The sequence below is a fragment of the Carassius carassius genome, chromosome 27 (assembly GCF_963082965.1).
Source record: "Carassius carassius chromosome 27, fCarCar2.1, whole genome shotgun sequence".
NCBI lineage: Eukaryota > Metazoa > Chordata > Actinopteri > Cypriniformes > Cyprinidae > Carassius > Carassius carassius.
The window spans coordinates 8,085,886-8,109,926 of record NC_081781.1 but is presented as its reverse complement, the minus strand read 5'-3'; the positions used below and the strand labels follow the sequence as shown (position 1 = coordinate 8,109,926).

At 36.3% G+C, this 24,041-nt stretch overlaps 1 protein-coding gene across 8 annotated transcripts in view; it reads right to left on the bottom strand.

Moving 5' to 3' along the window:
* The window catches only part of LOC132106610 (protein enabled homolog), a 102,512-nt gene that overhangs the window by 30,500 nt on the left and 47,971 nt on the right, over window positions 1-24,041 (bottom strand). For all 8 annotated transcript variants that reach the window (XM_059512447.1, XM_059512446.1, XM_059512445.1 and 5 more), the window contains exons 2-3: window positions 22,153-22,318; window positions 15,104-15,281 (exon numbers count right to left, since the gene is read on the bottom strand). In XM_059512447.1, coding sequence (XP_059368430.1) covers window positions 15,104-15,281; window positions 22,153-22,318 — 344 coding nt within the window. The remainder of the gene's footprint in view (window positions 1-15,103; window positions 15,282-22,152; window positions 22,319-24,041) is intronic.

Here is a 24,041-nt window from a genome sequence, read left to right as displayed (position 1 = left end):
AAAACTAATAGCCATGAATACACCAGACAGCTTTAATTTCACAGTTGAATCATCTTTCACATCATCAAAATTCACACCATATTTTATGATCATAATAAGATCACAATGAGCTCAAGGGAGGAAAAATAAATTCTGTTTCCTTCTGAAACTTTGCACAGTTTACCCGTACTTACTATATGCACTCTGTGACCATATATTAATGCATAAAATAATACTAGATCTCTCTTCTTTTTTTTTTTCAAAATATTTGAAATGTTATGACAAAAATGTTTGGTTATCATTGTATAGTTTCTAAAATTAGTTTTTTTGTTTGTTTGATAATTGTACATTTTATTTTACTTCTGTGGAACAATGAAATATATTTGCAAGATTTTGGTCGTTACAATGAAACTGGCTATACAGTTACTGTATGGACCAAAAAAAATTACAAATCTAAATATTCTTTGAGATATCATCTTCTGTTCCACTGTTCTGTTCTGAAATACAGTCATACAGATTTGGAATGACATGAGGCTAAGTAAACTATAACCAAATGCAAATTTTGGTGTGAATACACACATAAAACATCCACATTAATCCATAAATGCTCTTACCAGGTGCAACACGTTAAGTAACAGAAACACAGATTAGACGATCAACAAATGTATGGGACATGGTCATGGTTGTTCTGGATAAAAACTAATTTGTTAGCAATAGTGCAGTAACTCATTTACATGAAAGTGATTGTACAATTCCTAACCCTACATACAAGCAATAGTAATTGGGATGCTTCTTTAAGCAAGCAACATTAATTATGCCAAAAGGCTTGAAGATCAGTCCAAGACTGAGACACCACCTATTCTTGAAAGACTATTTTTTCTCCTCAAAGTTTTACAACAACATTTGGGAAAAACAAGGAGCCCCATTACCAAACCCTGATGCGGTCACCTTGTAAATACAACACACAAATGCCCTTATCACTCATGTGTTTCACACAAGACGGGTCCAAGCCTTCCAATTAATTCCACAGTTGTGCTTCCACAAATGGGTAAATTACAGTCAAGTGCTGCATAATTTGAAGATGAGGAAGCAAACGATTAGTCATCTAGCTCTAAACAGATTCTGATTGGATTCGGAGCAAGTCTGTGAACCGGTTAAATGGGATGTTATTAAAGCAAGATTATGAAAGTCAAAAGAAATGTTGCATGTCATTGTATACAGGATTCCTGTCTCAGTGGTAGAAAGGTGAACCAGTCAAAGGAGCGGAGGCGTCCTAGGATTAGGATATAATGATAATCGTTAGTATCACTGTTATGACAGTTCTCATTATTCAGGGCTTAAAGACAGAGACACAAAATCAGGCAAGAAATGGGACTGGGACCTAAAAATAGCAGAAATCACCGGGTTCTACTTACTATATCTTGCTCAAAATAATTTGTCCATCTAGTTACTCAGTCTGTTATGTCCACACAGGTTTGATAACCTCCAATGTAAAAATAAAATAAAATGAAAATAAAAAAAACTTAAAATAAGATGGTAACCAGGAATACTACTGGTGCTAGTTCAACTGCCTCATGTACGAGGTGTTAATGTTTTCAGTGTTAGGCATTATCCCAGAGATATTAAATAGCATCAACTGATCCCACTTCAGCCCTGGGGTTAGTAAACAACTGCAGTGGCAGGAATGAGCTGCAAAACCATTGGGGGGGGGGTTAATGAGGAGGCTTTTTGATGCAATGTTGCCTAATAAAAGTAGTTCTGCTTGGAAATAGTTCGGCCATTTGTAGTCCAAATGAAAGAAAATCCGACCACTGAACATGTGCAGGGTGTAAACAATCAATTTTAGCACTTCTGAAATAAGCTGGCAATACCACTTTTATCTAAAGACATCCTTATCTTTTATTGAGATAACGGATGTCTTTAGAAGCTATTGTCAAACTAGATTCATTACATTGTGTAGACCATCACAAACATGCACTTACATTTCTGGTAGAAAGCTAAAATGACACTGGGAAACTGTATTATCTTGGAAAGGCAAATCAAATAGAGAAAAAAAAACCTACAGGATAAGCAAGATTGAGAATGGCTGCAAAAGGAGTGAAAAGACTGACTCAGCACTCAGAGCTAAAACAAGCACACATTTCACTGAGAAAAAGAGAGCAGCTTTTGGATCGTTACGGACAATCTGTTTGAGACATTTAATGACTTCTTGTGATTAACTTGGCATGGCTGTGCTGTTAAAACCCAGGAAAGGAATGTGGAGTGGTTAAGTGGTTTGACTGATCAAAATCTGTCAGCTGTCACAAAATCTGTCAGCTGTCACAATTAACATACCTTGACCAGTATTTTGGTTTGATGTTGTTTAACAGATTCAAATCTAGAACTGAGTTCCTCTCATACTCAATTTGATGAAACTTACTAATTGCCAATTGTGCTCAAAGCTGAAGCAATGCAGTGCAAAAAAAGGAACTTGTTTTTAATAGGTAAAAATACATAAAAAAAAAAACTAGACTTTTCCTATTGATCGCGTTCAACTAAAGTGACAAATCTGTAATAAACAGATTATTGTGCTAATACTGTATACTGAATGATGTGTGTTAAGATTTTCCTTCCTGTGGCAGGCAACCAAAACCTTTAACAATAAACAAGACCGAAATATACAGTTACCCTTTTGAAATGCTTACGCTTTATTATTGCTAGCAGCTCATTTAAAAAAGAAAAGGCAGATGAAATATGCATTCTCACAACCATCTATAACATTGCAATAAACAACAAAGCAATCAATGGTATAATTCATCAACAGTAGATCATAAGCAATATTGTGTGGTTTTCATTGAATATGAACTGCTGCCACGGTTTTACTTTAAAACATGCAGTGGCTCAGTGGTTCATGTAGGTTGTCTACAAACCGGAAGATTGGTGGTTCTATCCCCGGCTCCACCTGACCAAGTGTCGAGGTGTCCTTGAGCAAGACACCTAACCCCCAGCTGCTCCCGACGAGCTGGATGGCGCCTTGAATGGCTGACACCGCAGTTGGTGTGTGAATGGGTGAATGTGAGGCACCTTGTAAAGCGCTTTGGATGGCCATGTGGTCTGTTGAAAGCGCTATATAAATACAGTCCATTTAACATTTATTTAATGAAATAATATCTTTTTGAAGTTTAATAATGAAATTGGAGTACATTGCAATTCCTGCTTTTCCATGCCCAAATGTATGACCTCTTAATACGAGACATTTGTTACCAAGATTTTTTTATGATCTTAGACATCAAAAAAATACTTTTTTCTAAACATTAAGGACCCACTAGGACTTTTTTTTTTTTTGCACATGTGCTGCTAACACACATCATTTTAAGTTGGAAATATGAGTGAGAAGCTCATGCTGTGAAGCTCTGTAATCCTGCCACTAAACTAATTCTACTGCATGAGCTGCTGCTGTTTTGACTGGCTGCTTGGGATTTTGAAACAATTTTTTTTTTACTTGTTTTGGTAGTAAATCTATTATTATCTATGGTATACTTTAAATCAAGCCCAATGCCTTTAAATTGTGTAACAAACTGAAGAATCTTTCTTTATGGTAAACAAACATTGTATCACATGCCTTCATTTCATTGGTGCTCAGACAGATTTCTAGGACAGAATCTGATAACCAGGCTTAAGCATCTCAAATACTGATCAATATTTTTTACAAAGGTTGTTGCATCTAAATGGGTTTATTTTGTTTTATTCATAGCCATTTTACTATTTACCTCAAGCACATCACAGTTTATTTGAACCCAGCAGTGACCATGTGCCGTCCCAGAGTGACCTGACTGCCCCTGCTGGGAGTCTCTCATGGCTAAAGCCCCATCCCTCCCCATCAAACTCACTTCTCAAGATGATCTCAGTGCGGCTGATCTTCTGCGGGAAGCGGTACACTCTGGGGGCTGGCATGATGGACAGGTGCCTGCAGGCCTGCCTTTCTGCTCTGATGCTCTGAACCTGGACCAAGTCCCACTGGGAGTGTTGAGGTAGAGATATTGGGCTCTACTCTTGTATACCTGAGTCAGATTCCCATTCAAAAAAGAAAAACTGAAGGAATGAAACTGCATAACTAAGCACAGAACTCAAAACCAAAACTAATTCCACAGCAACAAAGCCAACCTGAGTACTTGAAGATCCCAAGAAGTGACAAGCCAAGCTCTGCAACTATTTAGAAAGCTGGAGAAGAGAAACCTTCTGCAACGAGGACTATTAAGAGTCTGGGGCAAGAGAATGAGCTCATCGATAAAAAGTGTTCTGGGCTGCCAACGTCATCTCTCCCACCTTGGCTGTTGGAGCAATTTGGTGGTCATGTGGTGTCAGAAAGCAAACAAACACCAGACAGTTCAAGCCCACCCCTTTCATGCCATATTTAGGCTCCACGGTCAGAAAAACAAACTCTTTTTGGATCAGGAATGTTCCGTCTTTCTATTTCCTCTCAGAGGTGCCATGTCTCAAAAGACAAACACCTGTGCTGCCAAACTGTAAAGTCTCAAAGCAGGTTGACCTTCATTTAGACCTCTAGATGCAGACACAGCAGGCTCCCGGGGGTCTACGGTGGGACGGGGTGAAAAGCCTGCTTTGTTCATGGATGAGCTCATGCAATCCCACATATTTCACAACTGTCAACAGGTCGTCACAAGACAGTATTTATACACTGAAAGGTGGCACAGGAACCTCTACTCATGACCATCTTACATGTTGCAGATAGGCTACTGCTCCAGACAGGTTATTATATGGAAGCTAGTGACAGATGACTAAAATTAGAGCTCCATTTTATCGTAATGTGATCAGGCTAATTAGTTATAACAGTTGCCAGGTAAAGTTTCTGAAAATTCAAAAAATATAAGATTAAACAAGGGTTGTTTTTCTGTGCTACTACTTTTCTCACTAGATTGCTAGTCCACCCTTCCATCTAAGAAAGTGATGAAATGAAGGTCAGGGCACATTAGCCTTGTGACAGCTAAGGTATCCAGACTTCTAGAGCGAAGATTTTTTCCCATTTTAGGTAAAAGGATGTGCAAGATGCTGGGTAGCTGGGTATAAGAGCACACACTTATATTCAAAAATGTCCTCTGAAAACAAGCCTTATATAGCCTAGCTAATACTATTAATTATACATATATCAGTTCCACTGATCAGAAAAAGAGAAAATAATCAATAGTTTTTTTTTTTAATTGATTGGTATCAGTCAATATTGCATTTTAAATTGTGCTGTTTTTGCATTTAAATCACTTTTCCATACTTTTCCATTATCTAACACAAGGATATGGTTAATGTTTAAAATGCCAGTATTATGATTAAAGTGCCCCAAATATGGGTTATGAAAGGTTCATATTTTGGTTTTGGGAGTCCCCAACAACAGGCTGACATACATGCAAGGTCAAAAAACACATTCATTGTCTTAAAATATGCATTTATTTTTACCTTACTTGCTCAACTACTCCCAAGCGATTAGCTCAACGATTAATTTTTCCAAACCCCTCCTTTGCGTGACGCTAATTTGCATGATTGGTCCAATTGGTCATTTGCATTTCATCTTTCCTGTAATGCCTGTTAAAGCAGTGTTTGTGAGCAGTGCTGCTTTGTGTACAGCGTTACTGGGGGAACAGCTATTTTTACAGCTGCAAAAGTGGCACCTAGTGGCAAAGAAGAATGAATTAGCATTTTCATTCAGACCAGGTTTCCCGGGTATGTGTGCGCAACAAGTGGACAGACAATATGCTAATGTTTCATGTTGACATCAACATAAAAGGGGCTTGCGATTTATTTTAAATAGGACTCAACTGATTCAGAGTCAACGCTTTCCTTTGAGGGAAAATTAGCTTTATACAATGTGCACTTTAAGATTTATAACTTTGCAGGGTGTTTTCATTCACTTAGAGCTGTTACACTGCATCAAAGGTCATTTTCAAAAAAATCCATAATAGGGGCAGTTTAAATGTATATATATTTTTTCATTTAGACAAGCAAGATGAACGTCATAACATGAACATAATTAGGAACCAGAGTATTAATATCAGTGTATCTCAATTGTGAAAGAACATTTCAACAACAAGGTGATTATTTAGGTAGAAGACAAGGTCTTTTTCCCAACTGAGATTTCACGGCGTGAGAAATCACACGGCTTCAGCTAAGCCAGGGTATTGGAGGAGCTTAACCAACAGCAACTAAATTACACTGTGCCATCAGCACTACAACAAACTTCACATCCTATTCCTAAACCACAAATACCTGGCTTTCTGTGCCAGTAAGCAATCATGCTGTTGTTCACACATTCCTAACAGTCACGTCAAGGTGGAAGATAAACATAAAAACTAAAGTGAAGAAAGAGTAAAGTTTACAAAGCTAAACTCCAATTACCCGTGGGAAAGATGAAAGGTCACATTTCTCATGTAAACTCCGCAGGTGGATTGTCTGGTTTGGACGCTTTGATTTCTCAATGAAAAACATGTTCATACATTACCTCATCACCAATACATCAATCAGCAGAACCATCACGCCTCCATGTATATATAGTCCATGTTGCCAAGAGCTCTAGGGCCATCTGCCTTGCAACAGAGATCCTCAGTCATGCTGGCAACAACATTTATATAAAAACTCACCAAATCTCACACAGTCCATGGCTCCAGTGTCAGTGTAACATCACCCTGGCATGTGACTATGTTGCACATTTCACTCAACTAAAATTAGCAAATCCATTCTAGGTGTTTGTAAAAAAAGAACTTTTGATGCCCATGGACTCCTCAGCAAACTCTCACACAGTGTTGTAATGTAACGAAGTAAAAATACTTTGTTACAGTACTTACGTATTTTTTGGGAGTATCTTTACTTTACTTGAGTTTTTATATTTCAGGCAACTTTTACATTTACTCCACTACATTTCCTAAATAAAATGTATACTTTTACTCCGATACATTTCCCGTAAGTATATTCATTGCTTACTACAAAATAGTCAGAAAAACACAGACTCCAGGAAAGCAGGTTTGACAAATCAGTGGTCAGGCGTTTGCAAGTTAGACTCCTAAAAACACTTTTGCTCATGTGCAAACAAGTGTGCGCCGCTCACAACCACGAATGCTTTCATTTCATTCACTTAAGTCGAGTCTGGGGTGTGCGATATACAGTACATCTTTGATAATATGGTAAGTGTTGTTGTAATGATGTGCAACCTGACGTTATCAAGTAGTCTATATCACCGAATCATACACAGAGTGCACGCACATTTATTAGTCTGTTAAAACTCAATATTCCAGACATTCTAAATTGTAGACGGCAATAATTCTTCTGTATGCTTTTTAGATTTATATAACTCAATGTAAGCCTAGTTAACTCAATCTATATCACACAAAGATTACCGTTTTTCTGCAGATGCATAATCACATTTAATAATCATTTTATTCAAGTTAAGTAAAGCAATAAGTGACTTACATTTTAGACATAACATTGCTTGTTTTTGCTCAATTTTGCCAACGAAAATAGTTCCAAACATAGATTACAGCACTGTTTTGCGTCTCCGAGCAATGGACGGTGTTTACTTATTGAATGAATCAGCTTTTTGAACGAATCGGTTGAATAAATGATTCAGTGATTTACTCATTAACACAGTCAAATGCTTTGATTCTGAATTAATAAGCTGTTTAAAAGAATCGGTTGAATCTCAATTACTTACTCATTAACATTCACTTGCTGTCACCAACTGGCAGTTTTAATTTCACATTTCGACTATTTTTTTCCCCCATGTTTTACATTTTCAAATATCAGTATTCAACGTTTTATGTTAAAAACAAATCATTAAGCCTATATATGAATCTGTAACTGCAGTTTAAATGAATCCATGTCCCATCTGAAATACACAAACTGTTGGCTAAATGCTATTTCAGATGCAGATTCCAGCAATGTTTTCTTATGTTGGAATGAAAGACACTAAGTATCGGATGAAGTGCTTCTTATTATTACCCAAAAATACAAAATGGAATATACATATATATACATATATATACATATATATACATATATATACATATATATATATATATATATATATATATATATATGGAAGACACATGCGGCACAAAAAACTAAAAATATAAACATGAATGTCTTCAAAGGGGATCGCCATTAGCTAAACTTGCTTTTACAATAGGTTGATGTACAAAAATAATGCACAAAAGGGTCATACTACTCCATGTGATGCTCCAAAAATACAAACACAGCAACTAAGAGTCTTAAAAAAGGGATGACTACATTGTTATTCCACCTGAGTCTGTGTTTAGATGCATGGTAGAAGACAGTGGATCGCATTGTGATTGAGGCATGTGATATCTGATGGGTATTAGCCCACCTGAGGTCATGAATATGCTAAGAAAACATCGGCTGACATGATTTAGTAACAAGTCTGCCTAGCAACATTGAAATTCACTGTAAAATCAACAGGGGGCATATTTTACTTTTATTATTATTTTTTTTTTAATTTTTCTCAATCTGAATATGCCAAGAGAGGTAATAAATAATGCCAAAGAGCCAGGAGCTAAACTGTTTAAAACAAATCAATTGTTGTTGCTTTTTTGCCCACCAGTGCTTTAATTTTTTTAATTAATTGGCTGGTGGTTTTTAAGAGTTATGGAAACAAATGTGAGTCGAAAAACAGTCAAGAACGGGTTTAAGGTAAAAAAAATGCATAAATACTATTATTGGACAAACGTGGATGGATCTCAAAGCCCTTAAACATGCAGCAAAGGTTAACTGCATCTTGACTTGAGAGCTTCAGTAAAAGAGCTAATACAAGCACACACTGCAAATAAATTCACTGAGATCTGGAAGCAGACTGCAGTTGGTTAGATGGCTCTAATAGAACACATTTAGCTCTATCGCAGCTGTACACAGCTTAATATTGACAATGTGATTTAAGGAGAGCCAATAATGCTTTTCTGCTTTGGCACAGTCACATGGGATCATACTGCTGGCTGGTTAGTGCAGTTTAAAACACTCCCTAAAATCATTGTCTCCATGCCAGGTACCTACAAGCATTAGCAAATTCAGCAGAGATAGCGTAGCACACACATCAGTGCTGGTGAGTAACGCTATTAACGTAACTGGTATTTGTCACATTACACAGTAGCTCAGCAGCAGGGGCAGACTGGGACCAAAAAGTGGCCTTGGACTTTCTGGCCCACAGAAGTCCACCACATCATAACACATCATGTTTTGATGTCATTTATTAATTTAATATTTAAGTATACAGTTTGGGGATTTTAACTAATAGGGCAACTGATCCTCCGCACTTTAAAATGTTTATTTGAAGCTTCTTTCTTTTCAGATTCTTATTCATGGCTTTGTCACAATAGGCTGCATATTAACTTATTGGGAGAAAACCGCAAGTTCTATGTGAAATCATACATTTGAGCGCTCACATATAGTCAGGATGGCATAATCATAACAACCCGCGAATATTCGACTGTGAGATTGGTAGTCGAATCAGGCTCCTTAAATCGAAGCATCGAATGGTCGACTATTTGGGGTCACCCCTACTTTAGGTGACAGTATTTTTCACAAATAAATGAATATTTAATACAATTATAATATATTAAAAAAAGTAAAAACTGTAATCAACAGAGCACTCAGTATTCTGGGAAGTTTGTGTGCATTGGGAATTATATTTTTCAAATAAAGCCAGGGTAACTCATTTTACACAGCACAGCAAGTGTAAATTATATGAATATGACAGTGGGCAAATGCATAAAGTGCAGTGTAATTTAAAATCACGAGTTTAAAGTTTAAAGCATTCAATTCACACAGACTGACCATCACACAGAGAACACGCGATCATACAGGATACACATACACACTTCAACTTTGAGCTTGACTCCAGCTTTGCATGGTTTGTGAAATTAAATTTTCATTAGTCATTCAAAGATTTGTTTAAATTATATAAATGCATATTTGCTTAATGCTGACGGCAAATGAGAAAATATTATAATGTTTGCCTTTCTATTACTAAGAGGCCTAATATAAAATAAATTATAATACTTTGTATACATGAATTCCTTTGTTTAACCGTTCTATCTGATTATTAGACAGACTTCTATCCGTATTAGACAGAACTGTTAACGCAGATAATAAACAAGAGAGTGTGTGCTGTCAAAATAAAAGTCCTGCCTCGAACACATCGACCAAGCAGAAAAACTTATCGGCCAATGCCGATATTTGGAAAAATGCCAAATATCGACCGATATATCGGCCTTGGCAATATATCGGTCCACCACTACTTTTAACCCTTGCAAACGTTTTTAATAATCAAACATGCTGTCAGAATTTAGTTTTATTCAGATTTTTTTTTTTTACCAACTTTAGGTTTTCATTTCATTAAATGTTAATAAAAGCATCTCTAATTTATTGATTTTATAAAAGAAAATATTATTTCATTTATTTTAGTGTGTGTATTTATCTTACATAAATGTAGCTATGTTCCAAATTAGTGTAACTAACTACTGCTCAAAAATGCAGCTTGACTATAGCAGAACTACTTTGAAATTATGATTAGCTTGTGTTCCCAACACTGGCACAAAGTAACGAAATGTAAACCTAGTCTCTAATAAGGGAGAAAGTGGACAAATAAGGAAGGAAGAGAGAACCAAAGGGATCAGATGTGAGAAGAAAGCTGCAAGGCAGATGAAAAGAGGGAGAAATGAAAATCTCAAAGGCAAAACTCCCCCCAAGGCCTCAGGAGATGAGCAGACATTTCTCTATGTTCCCCAATGCTTCTGTCTGCAGGGTCTGAGTGTGAGATTAAAACAAAAATCTCACAGTAAACAGCATTTTACATCATTCATTCAATGCTTTTTGGATTGCAACAGTCAGAGGACTTGGACTGCAAGACTATCTGCACATCAGCAAAGTATGCATAATTAACATTGCTTTGCATAATTAACTCCCGTGCTATCAGGTAATTAATAGGCAGTATTAAGGCCACAGAGTCTGAAGCTTCCTGTGGTGATAACAGGAGCCCAGAGCTGTGACTAGATAACTTTCCAGATTTGTTAGACAAAGAACTGAAGGTCATGGAAAATGGCAACAGTCACCATTTCTGCACTGCTTGAATAAATATTATTTCACAAAATGCCTTTTCTTCATTCTCAGATACAAAAAGAGAACCAAGCTGTGGAAAATACAGCAAACTCTAATTGTGGTACTTTGGTGGTGATAAAAAATTCTGGGTGGGAGGGAAAACTTATTTTATATATTTTTCTCTTTCCTCTCGCAAATATTTATTCGATCTCTCGCAAAACCAGTTGAGTTTGGACAAACTTTTCCCGTTTATGCGTCCCGGTATGCGCCAAGAACCGCGGTACCACCGGTTCTTGACGAAACGTGGTACTGTGACATTTAAATTTTTTTTAGTACCGACTTGGTACCAAAGTACCGGGTCTTTTGACAACACTATTATGCACAGGAAACCAGACAAGCCCAGAATATGAACAAAGGGGTCATATGATGTTGCTAAAAAGAACATTATTTTGTGTATTTGATGTAAAGAAATGTGTTTATGCAGTTAAAGGTTTAAAAAAAAAACACTATTTTCCACATACTGTACATTAATTTGTCTCTATGCCCCACCTTTTACAAAGCTCATCGTTCTGAAATGCGAGGTGTGCTCTAATTGGCCAGCTATCCAGTGGGTTGTGACTGGACGAATAGGTCAAACGAGATGGAAATGTTACGCCCCTCACCATACGGTGATGACGTGTGTGCCGGCACGACAAGACAAAAACAATAAAACCCATTACAAACGAAGCATTTTTTGCATCCAGAGGGGACATAATTACTGATTATAATGACACATACTTGCATATCGTGCTGCGAAAACCTAAAACCATGTCTGCATTTGTGATCGGACAAACAACTAGCTCTACACAGCTCAAAACTATTCTTTATCAAAGTTAAGACTCTGAGACTGCTGTCTTAACCGTGTCTGGCTTGTCTACTGCAAACACATAGGAGCTTCATCACTGTCTGTCACGCGACTCTGTTCCCCTTTTGGGCTTGAACTGGTGGTAAAACTAAGGACATTATTAACAGTCTTTAGATTTATTTTGAAAGATGAATAAATGGAAAGTGGCGTTACATTTCCAGCAAGTGCTTGTGGCCATTCGGCCAAACACAATGCTCTGGGTCAGTTGGCCAATCAGAGCAGACTGCGCTTGTCGGAAGGAGGGACTTTGTAGAAAACGAGGCGTTTGAGAGAGGCGGGGCACAGAGGACCTACAAAAATGTACAGTATTTGAAAAATAATGTTTTTTGAACATTAAAGGTGTAATAGGAGATGTTGGAAAATGCTAACATTAGCCTGATAGCACTGAAAGCGAACGTCCCACCCTCTCTGCAAATGCCGTCCTAAGCCACGCTCCCTGAACGCATTTATGCTCACAGACCAGTATACCAGAGACAACATTACACAATAAGCTACATCTGTGGTTCCCAATTCCAGTCCATGTTCCTAAGTGAAGTAAACCCCTGCTCAGGGAGTAGGGAGCAATGAACACCAGTGTAGGGACCATATCGATTGGAACACAGTTCATTCATATAGCTCGAGTTGGTCATCTGAATCGGGTGTGTTAATTAAGCGAGACTGGAATCTGGAATTGGGAACCGCTGGGCTGCTGTCATTAACCAGCAAGAAATCTTTGAAAGTACTACAATACCAGGAAGGAACAACACGGGTTGTTGAAATTTGTTTGCCATTCTAGCTCTATCCGCACAGTGTGCGTGAATGTGCGAATAACGTATTCGGTCTGCGCGAACAGGATGCGCAGAAGTATGCAGATACATATGTTGACAGGCAGGTAGGAAAGCTATTTAAAACACTCAGACAGAGCGTTTAGATTGAACGTACATTTCTTGGTCCTACGTCTTCCACAGAATATATAAATACAGTTAAATAAATTTAAACCACTTAATGATTGCTATCAGGATGTGAAGAGATTTTCAACCAGTATAACAAAAAATTTTCTGAAGACACCTTTAAAGCATGTCAACATATTCTGTTACACCAATTACACAAAATAATGATCTTTAAAAAAATCATCATATGACCCCTTTAATAAAATATACAATTTTGGCTTTTTACATCACAGTCTTATATTAAGCAACGTTAAATCACGATTTTCTATGAAACACTACATTGTGGACATACAGAGCTGTATGAACCACCACAAGCTGTAAAAGCTTTGGAAAATCTCAAAAGGCGAACCAAGCTGTAAAGCAAATAGGATCAACAATCAAATCAAACTCAACTGGTTTTGCCAGGAAACGCAAATATTTTTGTGAGAGAATGCAAAGTTTCTTGAGGGAATATTAAACTAATTTTTTCCCCTCATTTTTAATTTTTAGAATTGTTAATTGTGTAAACTTCAACTTTATCTTCACTAACTGAAACCTGAAAATTTTTTTAAAAATGCAGTACACATAGAAATGCTGTGTGTAAATGCCAATAACTTCTAGTACTAAAATTACCAAAGCTGAAATAAAAAATAAACAAAAAACTGATAAAACTAAAATAAAAATAAAAAAATAGAAAAAAATTATATAGTTTGTATAGTATCCTTTGCCAAAAATCAAACTGTGACATTCATATTTATTCTATACATCAGTAAAACACCATTTTCCTATAATGAAAGCCTGACTGAATAGAAATCAGCTTGCTGCAATGGATACAAACAAGCTTCAAACAAGCTTCCTTGCCTTAAACACACAGTATGCAGTTAACAGAATGACCTTACTATTGTGATACACAGTAGAAAAGAAAACCGCTCAATATGCATATGCTCAGGACTCACGGATCAACCATATCTCAAAAAGACAAGCAGAGTCCAGTCCACAAAACAAAGCATCATCTGTTTGTAATAGGCAAAATAACCTCAGCAATGAACTGCTCTGACACGCTGTGAACATTGAGCTCAGTGTGGGGAATGACCCCCCGCTGTGATCGTGCCAGGGTCTCAGACAGCAGAGGAAAAAAGGCTGAAAGCGACACGTGTATGTACACATGCACACGCAACCACTGCAGATAAATGGATTTCATGCAGACTGTTATACACAAGCCGAGGCACCTCCTCCTAAACCTAATCAGAGGTAACCCAGACTCTCACTCTCATAAACAACATGCATACCAAACAAAACCCCAGTGAGTGGGCCCCGTTTGCTAAATTACAATTAATTGAGCACAATAGGCTGAGACTGGCTCCAAATGTGACCTCACTAACTGGGCAGAGAACAGAACGCAATTAAGTTCTGCAGAGCTCACTAGCACTAAACAAAAACAGTGAAAGACCATTTACTAATTAGACTGTTTTTAACAGATTTAAATAGTGTCTAACTTAGAATAAAAGCACAAAGTGCAGCATCAGCGTTCTTACAGTAAAGCAGCAAGCCGTGTGCGTTACAGCGTTTTTAACAGGGACATTGGCTGAGGTTACTGTGGTACAAAATCACTGATGCACATCCTGGAACTTTTCAAATAATGTTCATTTTAATATGATATCTAATCATTCTGAAATAACAGTAATATGACACCAATATACTACTATAATAACAATAATAAAATAACAACAACAACAATAACATTTCTAGAAACTATTAAAATGGTTAAACAAATAATAAATACTAATGATAACTAAATTCTTATTTTTTTTTATTAATACATTTTATTTTATTTGAACATGACAACCAAGAATCATTATAATGACAACAATACTTTTATTGTTATTATTGTTAAACAAAACAATATTTGTTTAATAATTTTAATCGTTTACAAATGTGGCACTTATATTTATTTAATAAAAATACTTTTACATTTTAATAAACTTATTTTACAGCATTGAACATGATTCACGTTAAAATCTACGTTAAAAACTATAATTATTAATTTTTTTAATACACTGTAAGAAGGATGATTCTGCAGAATTTCCTAAAGTAGTTCCAAAATGATTCTTCAGAAGAATCCTGAGTATCACTATTGGAATGCTACATAAGTGCGGTAGAACCCAGTTCACACAATTCTCACGTCATTAAGCTTTGCACGCTGTTGTGAAAACAGCATTCTCACCTGCATCCTGAGAGTTCAGCACCTCCAGGGCATGCATCATGGCACTGGCAAATACATTGGCATCCTCTTTGCTGCCAAAGTTAAGGCCGTACACCTGCCGTGCATCTCGCCACTGGTGAAACGTTTGTGTGGCCTGGTTGTACTTCAGGCCCTTGGGAATGGCACAGTTTATTACCACCTGTTGACAGAAGAGAACAGCATATATTCAAATCAATGCTTGAAAATCATATAATTTGAAATGCAAGCCCTAACTAAACTCAGAACAGCTCAGAAGGCTGTAAAGCACTACATACTGTATCCTCACACAACATAAGTGTTGTAGTAGTCCATAAAACTCCACATGGTCTCGGGGGAACAATGTGACATTGCATACAAATTGCTGCAGCTTTCATGTGAAGTGTTAAAACAAATGTTTTTAAGCATTTTAAAACCTCATCTGTACTGAAGAAAATAAAACCCACGTTTAGTATGGGCAACATATTCTGTTTTTGCATATGCATAGCTACTTTTTTTCCTCACGAGATCAAACTGAAAAAACTTAAGGTTTCAAACGTTTCAAGTAAAAATTTCTCACTAAACCACCTCTCTACATAAAGGACAAACATCTGCATTACTAAAAGAAGAACTTACACAAAGGTTACTGAGGCCATCCCAACACCAGACAGGTGCTACAGCAATAATATTACTTGGTTAATATGGTAATCACATATGGGTTGGAGATACTTAAACATCAAACACTTGACTGGCTCCGTCAACAGGGTGAACCTTTCTCGAGCTTCTGTGGTAACTGGCTGTTTTCCCAGTCATTTCAGTTTCTCATCCTTTGACATCAACGTAATTACCATGAGAAGTGCAACTAATTAGCAAGCTTTATAAAAGGAACTGTGAACTGTAAGCCATCCTGTCACAACTCACAAGTGAAGAAAACTTCTCAGTTTTTTTCATCACATTAATAAAACCGAGCAGCAAGAATTAAGACTGGGGCATGGTCCTATATAAGCAACTTTTCTGGGCAACTTTTCTATTGTTTGAGCCCTGCTAGTAGGGCTGTGAATCTCTGGGTAGTGAATTATTCAATTCGATTTATAATTCATAGGTTTTTGAATAGATTCAAGAACGATTTTTGCAAAATCAGAACAATTCAATTGGATTCGATTCACAATTAAATTCGATAAACGATTTGATTCTGAATTCACAGAATTCTTTAAATGCTTAGGGGGCAAATTACACAGCAGCCTTTATGGTTACAGAACCATAGGTTAGAGATTTATATATAAAACACCGTTGTCCATTGTTAGATGCTAGTTTAATGATGCTATGGCATAAAAATGGCATATGTAGAAATTTATTTAAGCCAGGATTAAAAAAAAAAAAAAAAGAGCTTTAAAAGTATTATGCATAGGCTAACATTTTGTCACACCAAGGGGTTTAGCCATCATTTCAGAAGTGACATGTCAAATACAAGAAAAAAATGATTATTACTTTTATTTTTTTTACAATGAACTTTTCTTATCTTATTTTGAATTTGCTTTAAGAAATCAAATACACTGCTGGAAAATATTTAATCATTTGTATACATTTTTCCTAATGGCAATAGGGCTGGGCGACTTTGCAAAAAAAAAAAAAAAATGTACATTTTGATATTTCAAGAATGTTTGACCAATTAACTAAATTAAGAAAGTAATTTAATGTGTATATATTTTGAAAGCACTTAAATCGCTATAGAAATCGTGATTCATTTGATTCTTAGCGTTTTAAATTGATTCCGGTCCTACATCGACAATTCACGATTAAAATGATTTTCAAGTATATATATCTAAAGACATTAGTCAGCTATATATAGGTGCCAAAGCTAAACATAAAAGGGGTGTTGACATTTTTGTGCAACACTTCGGCGCTTTACTCATCTTGGTCACTAAACCATCATGAATGGCTCATCAACAGATGCCAATAAGTTTCCTGAAGTAATCTGATATTCTCCATCCTCGGATATCACTGTGATAATTGCGCCATTCATGAATTAACGCAACCAGGACTAAAAAAGGCCTACTGTAGCTACTCTTAGAAGCAGAAATAGGCTTTCCACAAAACACTGAATAACCCCAAAAAAAAGCAATGAGTCATGTACAGTGTCACCACCCCCTCAGCATTTCTGCCATTTGTTTAGCAGGGTGCAACAACCATGGTCAGTGCTGAATAAAGGTTACCTTTAAGTGCACATTATCTTCCACTTCACTAAAAGTGTAGAAATGTCCTCACCTAAACAATGGAAGGGAAAAAGGTTTCTTCAACGGTTCATTTCTTCACAGGAAATGAACAGATAAAGAAAGAACCAGGTCAGACACTAATTAAATACATATGCAATATACAGCCTGAAGTGAATTACGTTACGTGAAATGGTCTAAATTTAGCACACAAAAGTGTGTTTCTATGTTTCTAAACAGAAAAGCAAAAACTCTTTCCAGAAAGGTTTCTTAAACATGCCTTGTCTACCACTGGTTGAATAAACCGATACCTCTGCTTAAAACTCACATCATTGGTTGGACCTTTCTTGCTATGCCAAGCTGTTTAAGATGCAAAATCAGAGCAATGTTTAAGGAATAGTTCACCCAAAAATAAAAACTCTGAAAATGTACTCACCCTTAGACCATCTAAGATGTAGATTTGGAGAAATTAAACATTACATCACTTGTTCATCAAAGGATCATCTGCAGTGAATGGGTACCGTCAGAATGACAGTCCTTGGTTGCAATATTAAAAACAGTATTATGGATAGAGGACTAGTCTTTCAGCTAGAAGCAATGGCTTTCAGTTAAAAACATCTTATTGACTTATTTAATAAAACCATGCAGTTTTTTCACTTGACAAGATAACTGATGGACTGGACTACTTGTGGATTATTGTGATGTTTTTATCAGCTGGAATCTCATTCTGATGACACCCATTTACTGCAGAGGATCCACTGGTGAGCAAGAGATTTAATGTCAAATTCCTACAAAACTTTTCTGAAGAAACAAATTCATCGCCTGAGGGAGAGTAAATTTTCAGCAACATTTTATTTTTGGGTGAATCATTCCTTTAGACACAGTAAACTCTATTCATGGGAATCAACCTGAAAATTACTTCTAACCTACTACAAACTTGTTTGGTGGGATAAAAGAAATACTAAAAAAATAAAAAAATAAAAATAAAAAACCTTTCACTTTACTGAATTAATGAATAATGCCCTTAAGTGAACAATTTTTTGTGAAAAATTGTCATAAAAAGAAACAGCTACAAGTGCTGGTCACTCTAAAAAGATGCTTCAACTCAGTGACAATAGAGATTTTTATGAACACTTAATATGTGCTGTTTAAAGACAAACACTAACACACAGCTTTCACGGAGTAACCTTCACAGAGAGATTGATCGGCTGCCTATTAACATGGATATAATGGTCTTGGTTATATCAGGATACAGCATACAAATAAGTCCTTGATGATGTCAGGAAATATAAAGCAGACTTTGCAAGGACATGGCAGCAGCAACTATACTGAGCTTGAAAATGAAAGCATAATCAAAATTATAAAATGGATGCAATTAATAGTTCCATAAGCAAGCATTGTTACTCATTTCAAATGCAAACATGTTTTTGATGCATAGAACCTTAACATTGTATGTGGGCCTTGGTGAAAAAAAAAGAAGAAAATTATCACTTTAAAAAGGAAATGTACTGTAAAATACAAGTTAAGCTCTATTGACCACATCTGTGGCATGCTCGTTTGTAAAAACAATTGAAAAAACAAGCTAAAAAGAAATGCATGATCAACAGAAGTCTATATTTTCAATGTAACCACAAAGCTGCTGCTAAACAGCTGCTTTCACATTTAAATAACCCATTTTCCAAGTGAGGACTGCAAGAGTACTTTATTTTTTGTGTTTCGCATACATATAAACAGTTAATTCTGTATTTTATGTCTTTACTGCACCTGATTGGAAATATAAAGCATGAGACTATGAGCTTTTCATTTCTTTTTCTTTATACCTAACTTGTACTAAATCAACCAAATCATCAAATTTAGTAGTTCAATGCATACAAAACATCCTTAATTGTACGCACTGAAATAAACAAGCAAATAAAACAGATTTTGATTCAAGGGTCATTTAAAAATAAAACTTCAATATTGAACACATTAATATGCCTCTCATAAAAAAAGTTAGGTAATACTTTAGAATAAGGTTTCATTACAGTAGTTAATGTTAGTTAATGTATTAATTAACATGAACAATACATTACTGTGTTTATTATTTATAATATTTGTTAATGTTAATGAAAATAGTTATTCATTGTTAGTTCATGCTAATTCACAGTGCATTAACTAATGTTAACAAACACAACTTTTGATTTGAATAATGCATTAGTAAATGTTGAAATTAACATTAACTAACTTGTTCTTGCTTAGTTCATGTTAACTAAAGTATTTAACTAACATTAACTAATGGAACCTTATTTCCAAAGTGTTACCAAAAGTTATTCTATTCATTCAACAAGACAGTATTCATAATGTGAACATAGAGAGAATACATTTAATTACTTTGTCTAATTAATTGTTGGCATACATAGACTCATGGAGGACAACAAAAATGCATCACAAGCAATATTAAACATTAAAAGGAGGTTCCTGTTTTTAAGTATTATTTAAGATATGTTAATAGCATTCAAATGCGACCAGGGTTACAATCAATCTCAGCAAATGTCACTTTAAGACAAATGGCTTCCTAACCAAAAAATGTAATTGAACAGCACATAAATCATGAGATTTTTAAGAAATTTGCTACCCTTTCCACTTAATGCAGTAGCTAGACAGTTCACACTTAATTCTGTATTATTAATATGGCATGAGAAAGATGCAGCAAGCGCATAAGTGTGGAGGAAAAGTGATTTGTGTATAGGGCTGGGCGATATATCTAGTGATATGATCATGCGCATCTAGTCAGTAAATCTGGTTCGCTGATTTGCGGTAAATCGCCATCACCTGCTTTCAAATGGAGCGCGGCATTTAATAGACAGAGCTGTAGATCACTGACAAGCTATGCAATATCGTGTTCATTATTGAAGGCGATTCATCTGGGATAATGAACGTGATATCGCGTGGCTTGTCAATGATCTGCGGCTCTGTCTATTAAATGTCGCTCCATTTGAAAGCGGGTAATGGCGATTTACCGCTAATCAGGGAACCAGATTTACTGACTAGATGCGCATGATCATATCACTAGATATATCGCCCAGCCAATTTCCAATTTCTCTTCTGAAATAAATGGGATTTTTTATGTTTTGATGACCTGTTTCCAGCACTAAATTTCTGTTTGACCCATAAATCTTTAGATATTCAGTCTCAGGTGAAGAAATGGACTGGGTTCTTGAGCTATTAATAGCTAGAAAAATAAGAGGCATTTTCAGCAATTCAAATCACTTGCTAAGGTCAAGGTTACTCCGAGTAAAACAACATTCCCAAATCCTGAATAGGAGTTAAGTAGTTCAGTGCAGTCCATACAGCTTTTTTCTTAAAGGAATAGTTCACAAAAAAAAATAGAACATCACCTTCAGTTCTTACACAAAGTGAGAAAAGGACAATTAAAAAAAATTACAACAAAAAGCCTAAAGTATCATAAAAATCCTAAAAACAATCCATAGGAATTGTGCACTATATTTCAGGTCTCCTGAAGTCATATGATGACTTTGTCTGAGAAACAGACTGATTAATATAGGGCATGGATTGTATGGACCAAGGAAAACAGTTGTCAGTACATTCTTTATCATTTCTCTTTGTCAAGAAAGAAACTGCTCCAACTCATACTGCTCAAGAACAATTTGATGCGGAGTACACAGTGACTATTTTTATTTTTGTGGGAATTATTCCTTGAAACCCCACAATGAACCACTAAAAGGAAAGATGAACGCAATTTTCCAAAATGTAGCCAAGCATAACATTCTTGTAATCACAGAACAGGAGCATTTGTCATGAGATGTTATTCTCTTTAAAGCACGCTGTGCTGATCTGTGAGCCACTCAAACCTCCCGTGTTCTGTGTCATGGGTCATCAAAGCACTGCAGTGAAACCAGAGCCCTCTCTGCAGGAGAGGCCAACAAGGCAAAGCAGACAGCCTCCTGGTTAAACCCACTGCCTTTCTGACACTGACTCCATTCTAGAAGACCTCGTGTCCAACAGCACCATTTATCTGTGACAATATTCACAATCAAATTACAGCATCACATACCTTTCTGCAGATACAATTAAAAGGTAAAATGAAGGCCCAATTAATAAGCTTTATCTTCACAGCCATCCTATATTAAAATTGTGAAAATCCACATTAAAAAGCAGTAAATATGCCACACTGACAGACTTCTAAAAGCCTAAAAGTGATTTAAAACACAATTTTTTTTGTATAAATCAAGTAAAAATTTCAAGTAATACACTAAAACAAATGTTTTGGTTTAAATCCTTGTATCAGACTTTTTGTAACGAAATTAAACAATTTTTGATTGCTCAATTACTCAAATAAATAGTTGTTCCAACTTGTGAACAATTGTTAGGTGGCTCTGAAAAAAAAAAAAAAAAAAAAAAAGGATTCTCATCTACATTTTAAATAATGAGCTAGCACAGCTAATGCTAAAATATAAACTATTAAGCATGTGAATTTAATGAAGATATTACTTTTCAAGAGCATTAGCACAGTCATTACTCATAAGGTCATTGTAGTTTAACAACTACAAGTTACTACAATTTCTTTTTCTTTTAAATCCATTAATCCAGAAATTTGTTTAAATTACACATAGGATTATGTTAATGTAGTTTGCAACTGTTGCTACTTTCTAAAGCAAATATTTAATTTGGAACCATGCATATAAGTTGTGGTAACAGGTAACCTGAATTCTTTTTTGGAGTGTAAAGCTGAGGGTAAATATTGACCTCTATTCCTGTAACAAGTATAGAAACTTCTCTTTGTCAATTTATCATGCTAATTAATAGTTTCCAACTCACTGACACCAGAGCTCCCCTTTCTCTTACCTGGTGGTCCTGAATTTTACGGCCCACTACTCTGAAGGCATTGTTGCCAGTGTGGTGATAGATGTGGACTCGACTAAAGCCTGTGGATCCACCAGCCGGAACCCACTTCTTATTGGTGTCGTCATATACCATGACGGCTGCCCGCGCCTGACAGATACTCTGCTCACTGAAAAGAAAGACAGACAGATATATGAATTAATGGATAAAAGAAAACTAATTTCCCTCGATTCAATAAAAACTCATTCATTAAAACTCACAAAATTCAATAATGTCATAAAAAAAAAAGTTGTTCTATTTCCTCCTCCAGTCTCTCGTCTAAAATGGCAATAAATATGGGAATCAGTGCATTACATTCAATGAGAAGACATTTTATGTTAATAATTGCAGTAGTTAACTGTTCTTCCAATCACAGAAATAGAAGTAACCATTCGTCATAAGATCCTGCATCGGCACTCAAGTACAGTAAACCTTTATAGGTCACGCTTTCATTAAGAAGTCACCCATTAAATGTAAACACTAGAAATCATTTTCCCTGTCTCTCTGCTCACTTTGCACTATAGAGCAACTATAACACTAAATTATTTACAATGACTTCCAACCTCCCACTGCGTTAATAAAATAGGAAGAGAGCCACTGAAAGGCACTAACATACACTTCCCTTATCACGTCATCACATGGAAGCAACACTTAACGCAGGTGGAAAAAGGAAAGAGCGAGGAAACGAGAAAGAGTGGAAAAAGTGCTCTGACCTTGTGAAAACATTTCTGGTTGTGCTCTTTTGGAAACCTCCCTCCTTTAGAAACCTTGACAATGTTTTAGCCATATTTCGTTCAATAAATCTGTTGTAGTTGTAATGAATATGTGCCACTTTATTTCACTAAAAAGAAAACAAGAAAGCTAGAATTTATGCCATAGATCATGATTAGCTATGTTTTGTTGGTTGCTTGGCTTCATGGCACCAAGTAGTTTCTGTTCTTCATGTTCAAAACACTGTAAAACTTGCGCCAATTACATGATGTCCCTAATACTTGTTGATTTACACTAAAACAAAAAACATTTCAAATTCTCACAGAAAATTATGTCACTTAAGCCCCTTTCACACTGCACGTCGGACCCGGCAAATTGCTGGAACATTGCCAGGTCGCCTTGTGTGTGAAAGCAAACACGTCCCGGGATTGATTCCGGCATTGAACCCGGGTCGGGGACCTAGTAACATTGCCGGGTTCAGTCCCGGGACGAGCGCTGTGTGAACAAAAGCCAGATCTAATGCCGTGTCTTAGTGATGACGCACGTCGTTTACAGGTTGTGTGTGAACTCACGCACATATACCGGGTAATCACTGGCAGTGTGAAAGTGCAAAATATAGCGACCCGGGAACAATTGCCGGAACACTTTACCCATGTATTTGCCGGAAACGCAGTGTGAAAGGGGCATTAATATTGACATACAGAAGACCACTGGAGAGATGGAAAGACTTTAAGATCAGATGCCACATGGCTAACAGCATCGAGTTAATATGGTGAAATAAATAATCATGACCAAGCACTCCAGAATATACACTGACAGACTGTACAGAATTTTGTTTTGCTTTTCCCTGAAATCAACCTGAGGAGTCAGATGAGATCCTGGGATCATCAGCCCAGCAGTTAAGGGCTAATCTAACAGGATTGTCCACTGAGACCAATCCCTGAACTTTAATTAAGGAACAGGCATGCAGAAGAGGGCTCTACGGTGCTCTATGTCATATTAGATTGTAATTGATGGCAGACAGTCAGAGAGCTAAAGGCTTACACAGGACAACTGGCCAAGGCGAGAGAGCCATGACACATCAAAAAAGCAACAACAACAACTCTTTCAACAAATCTATGACTCAAACAGAAAACTTTTAC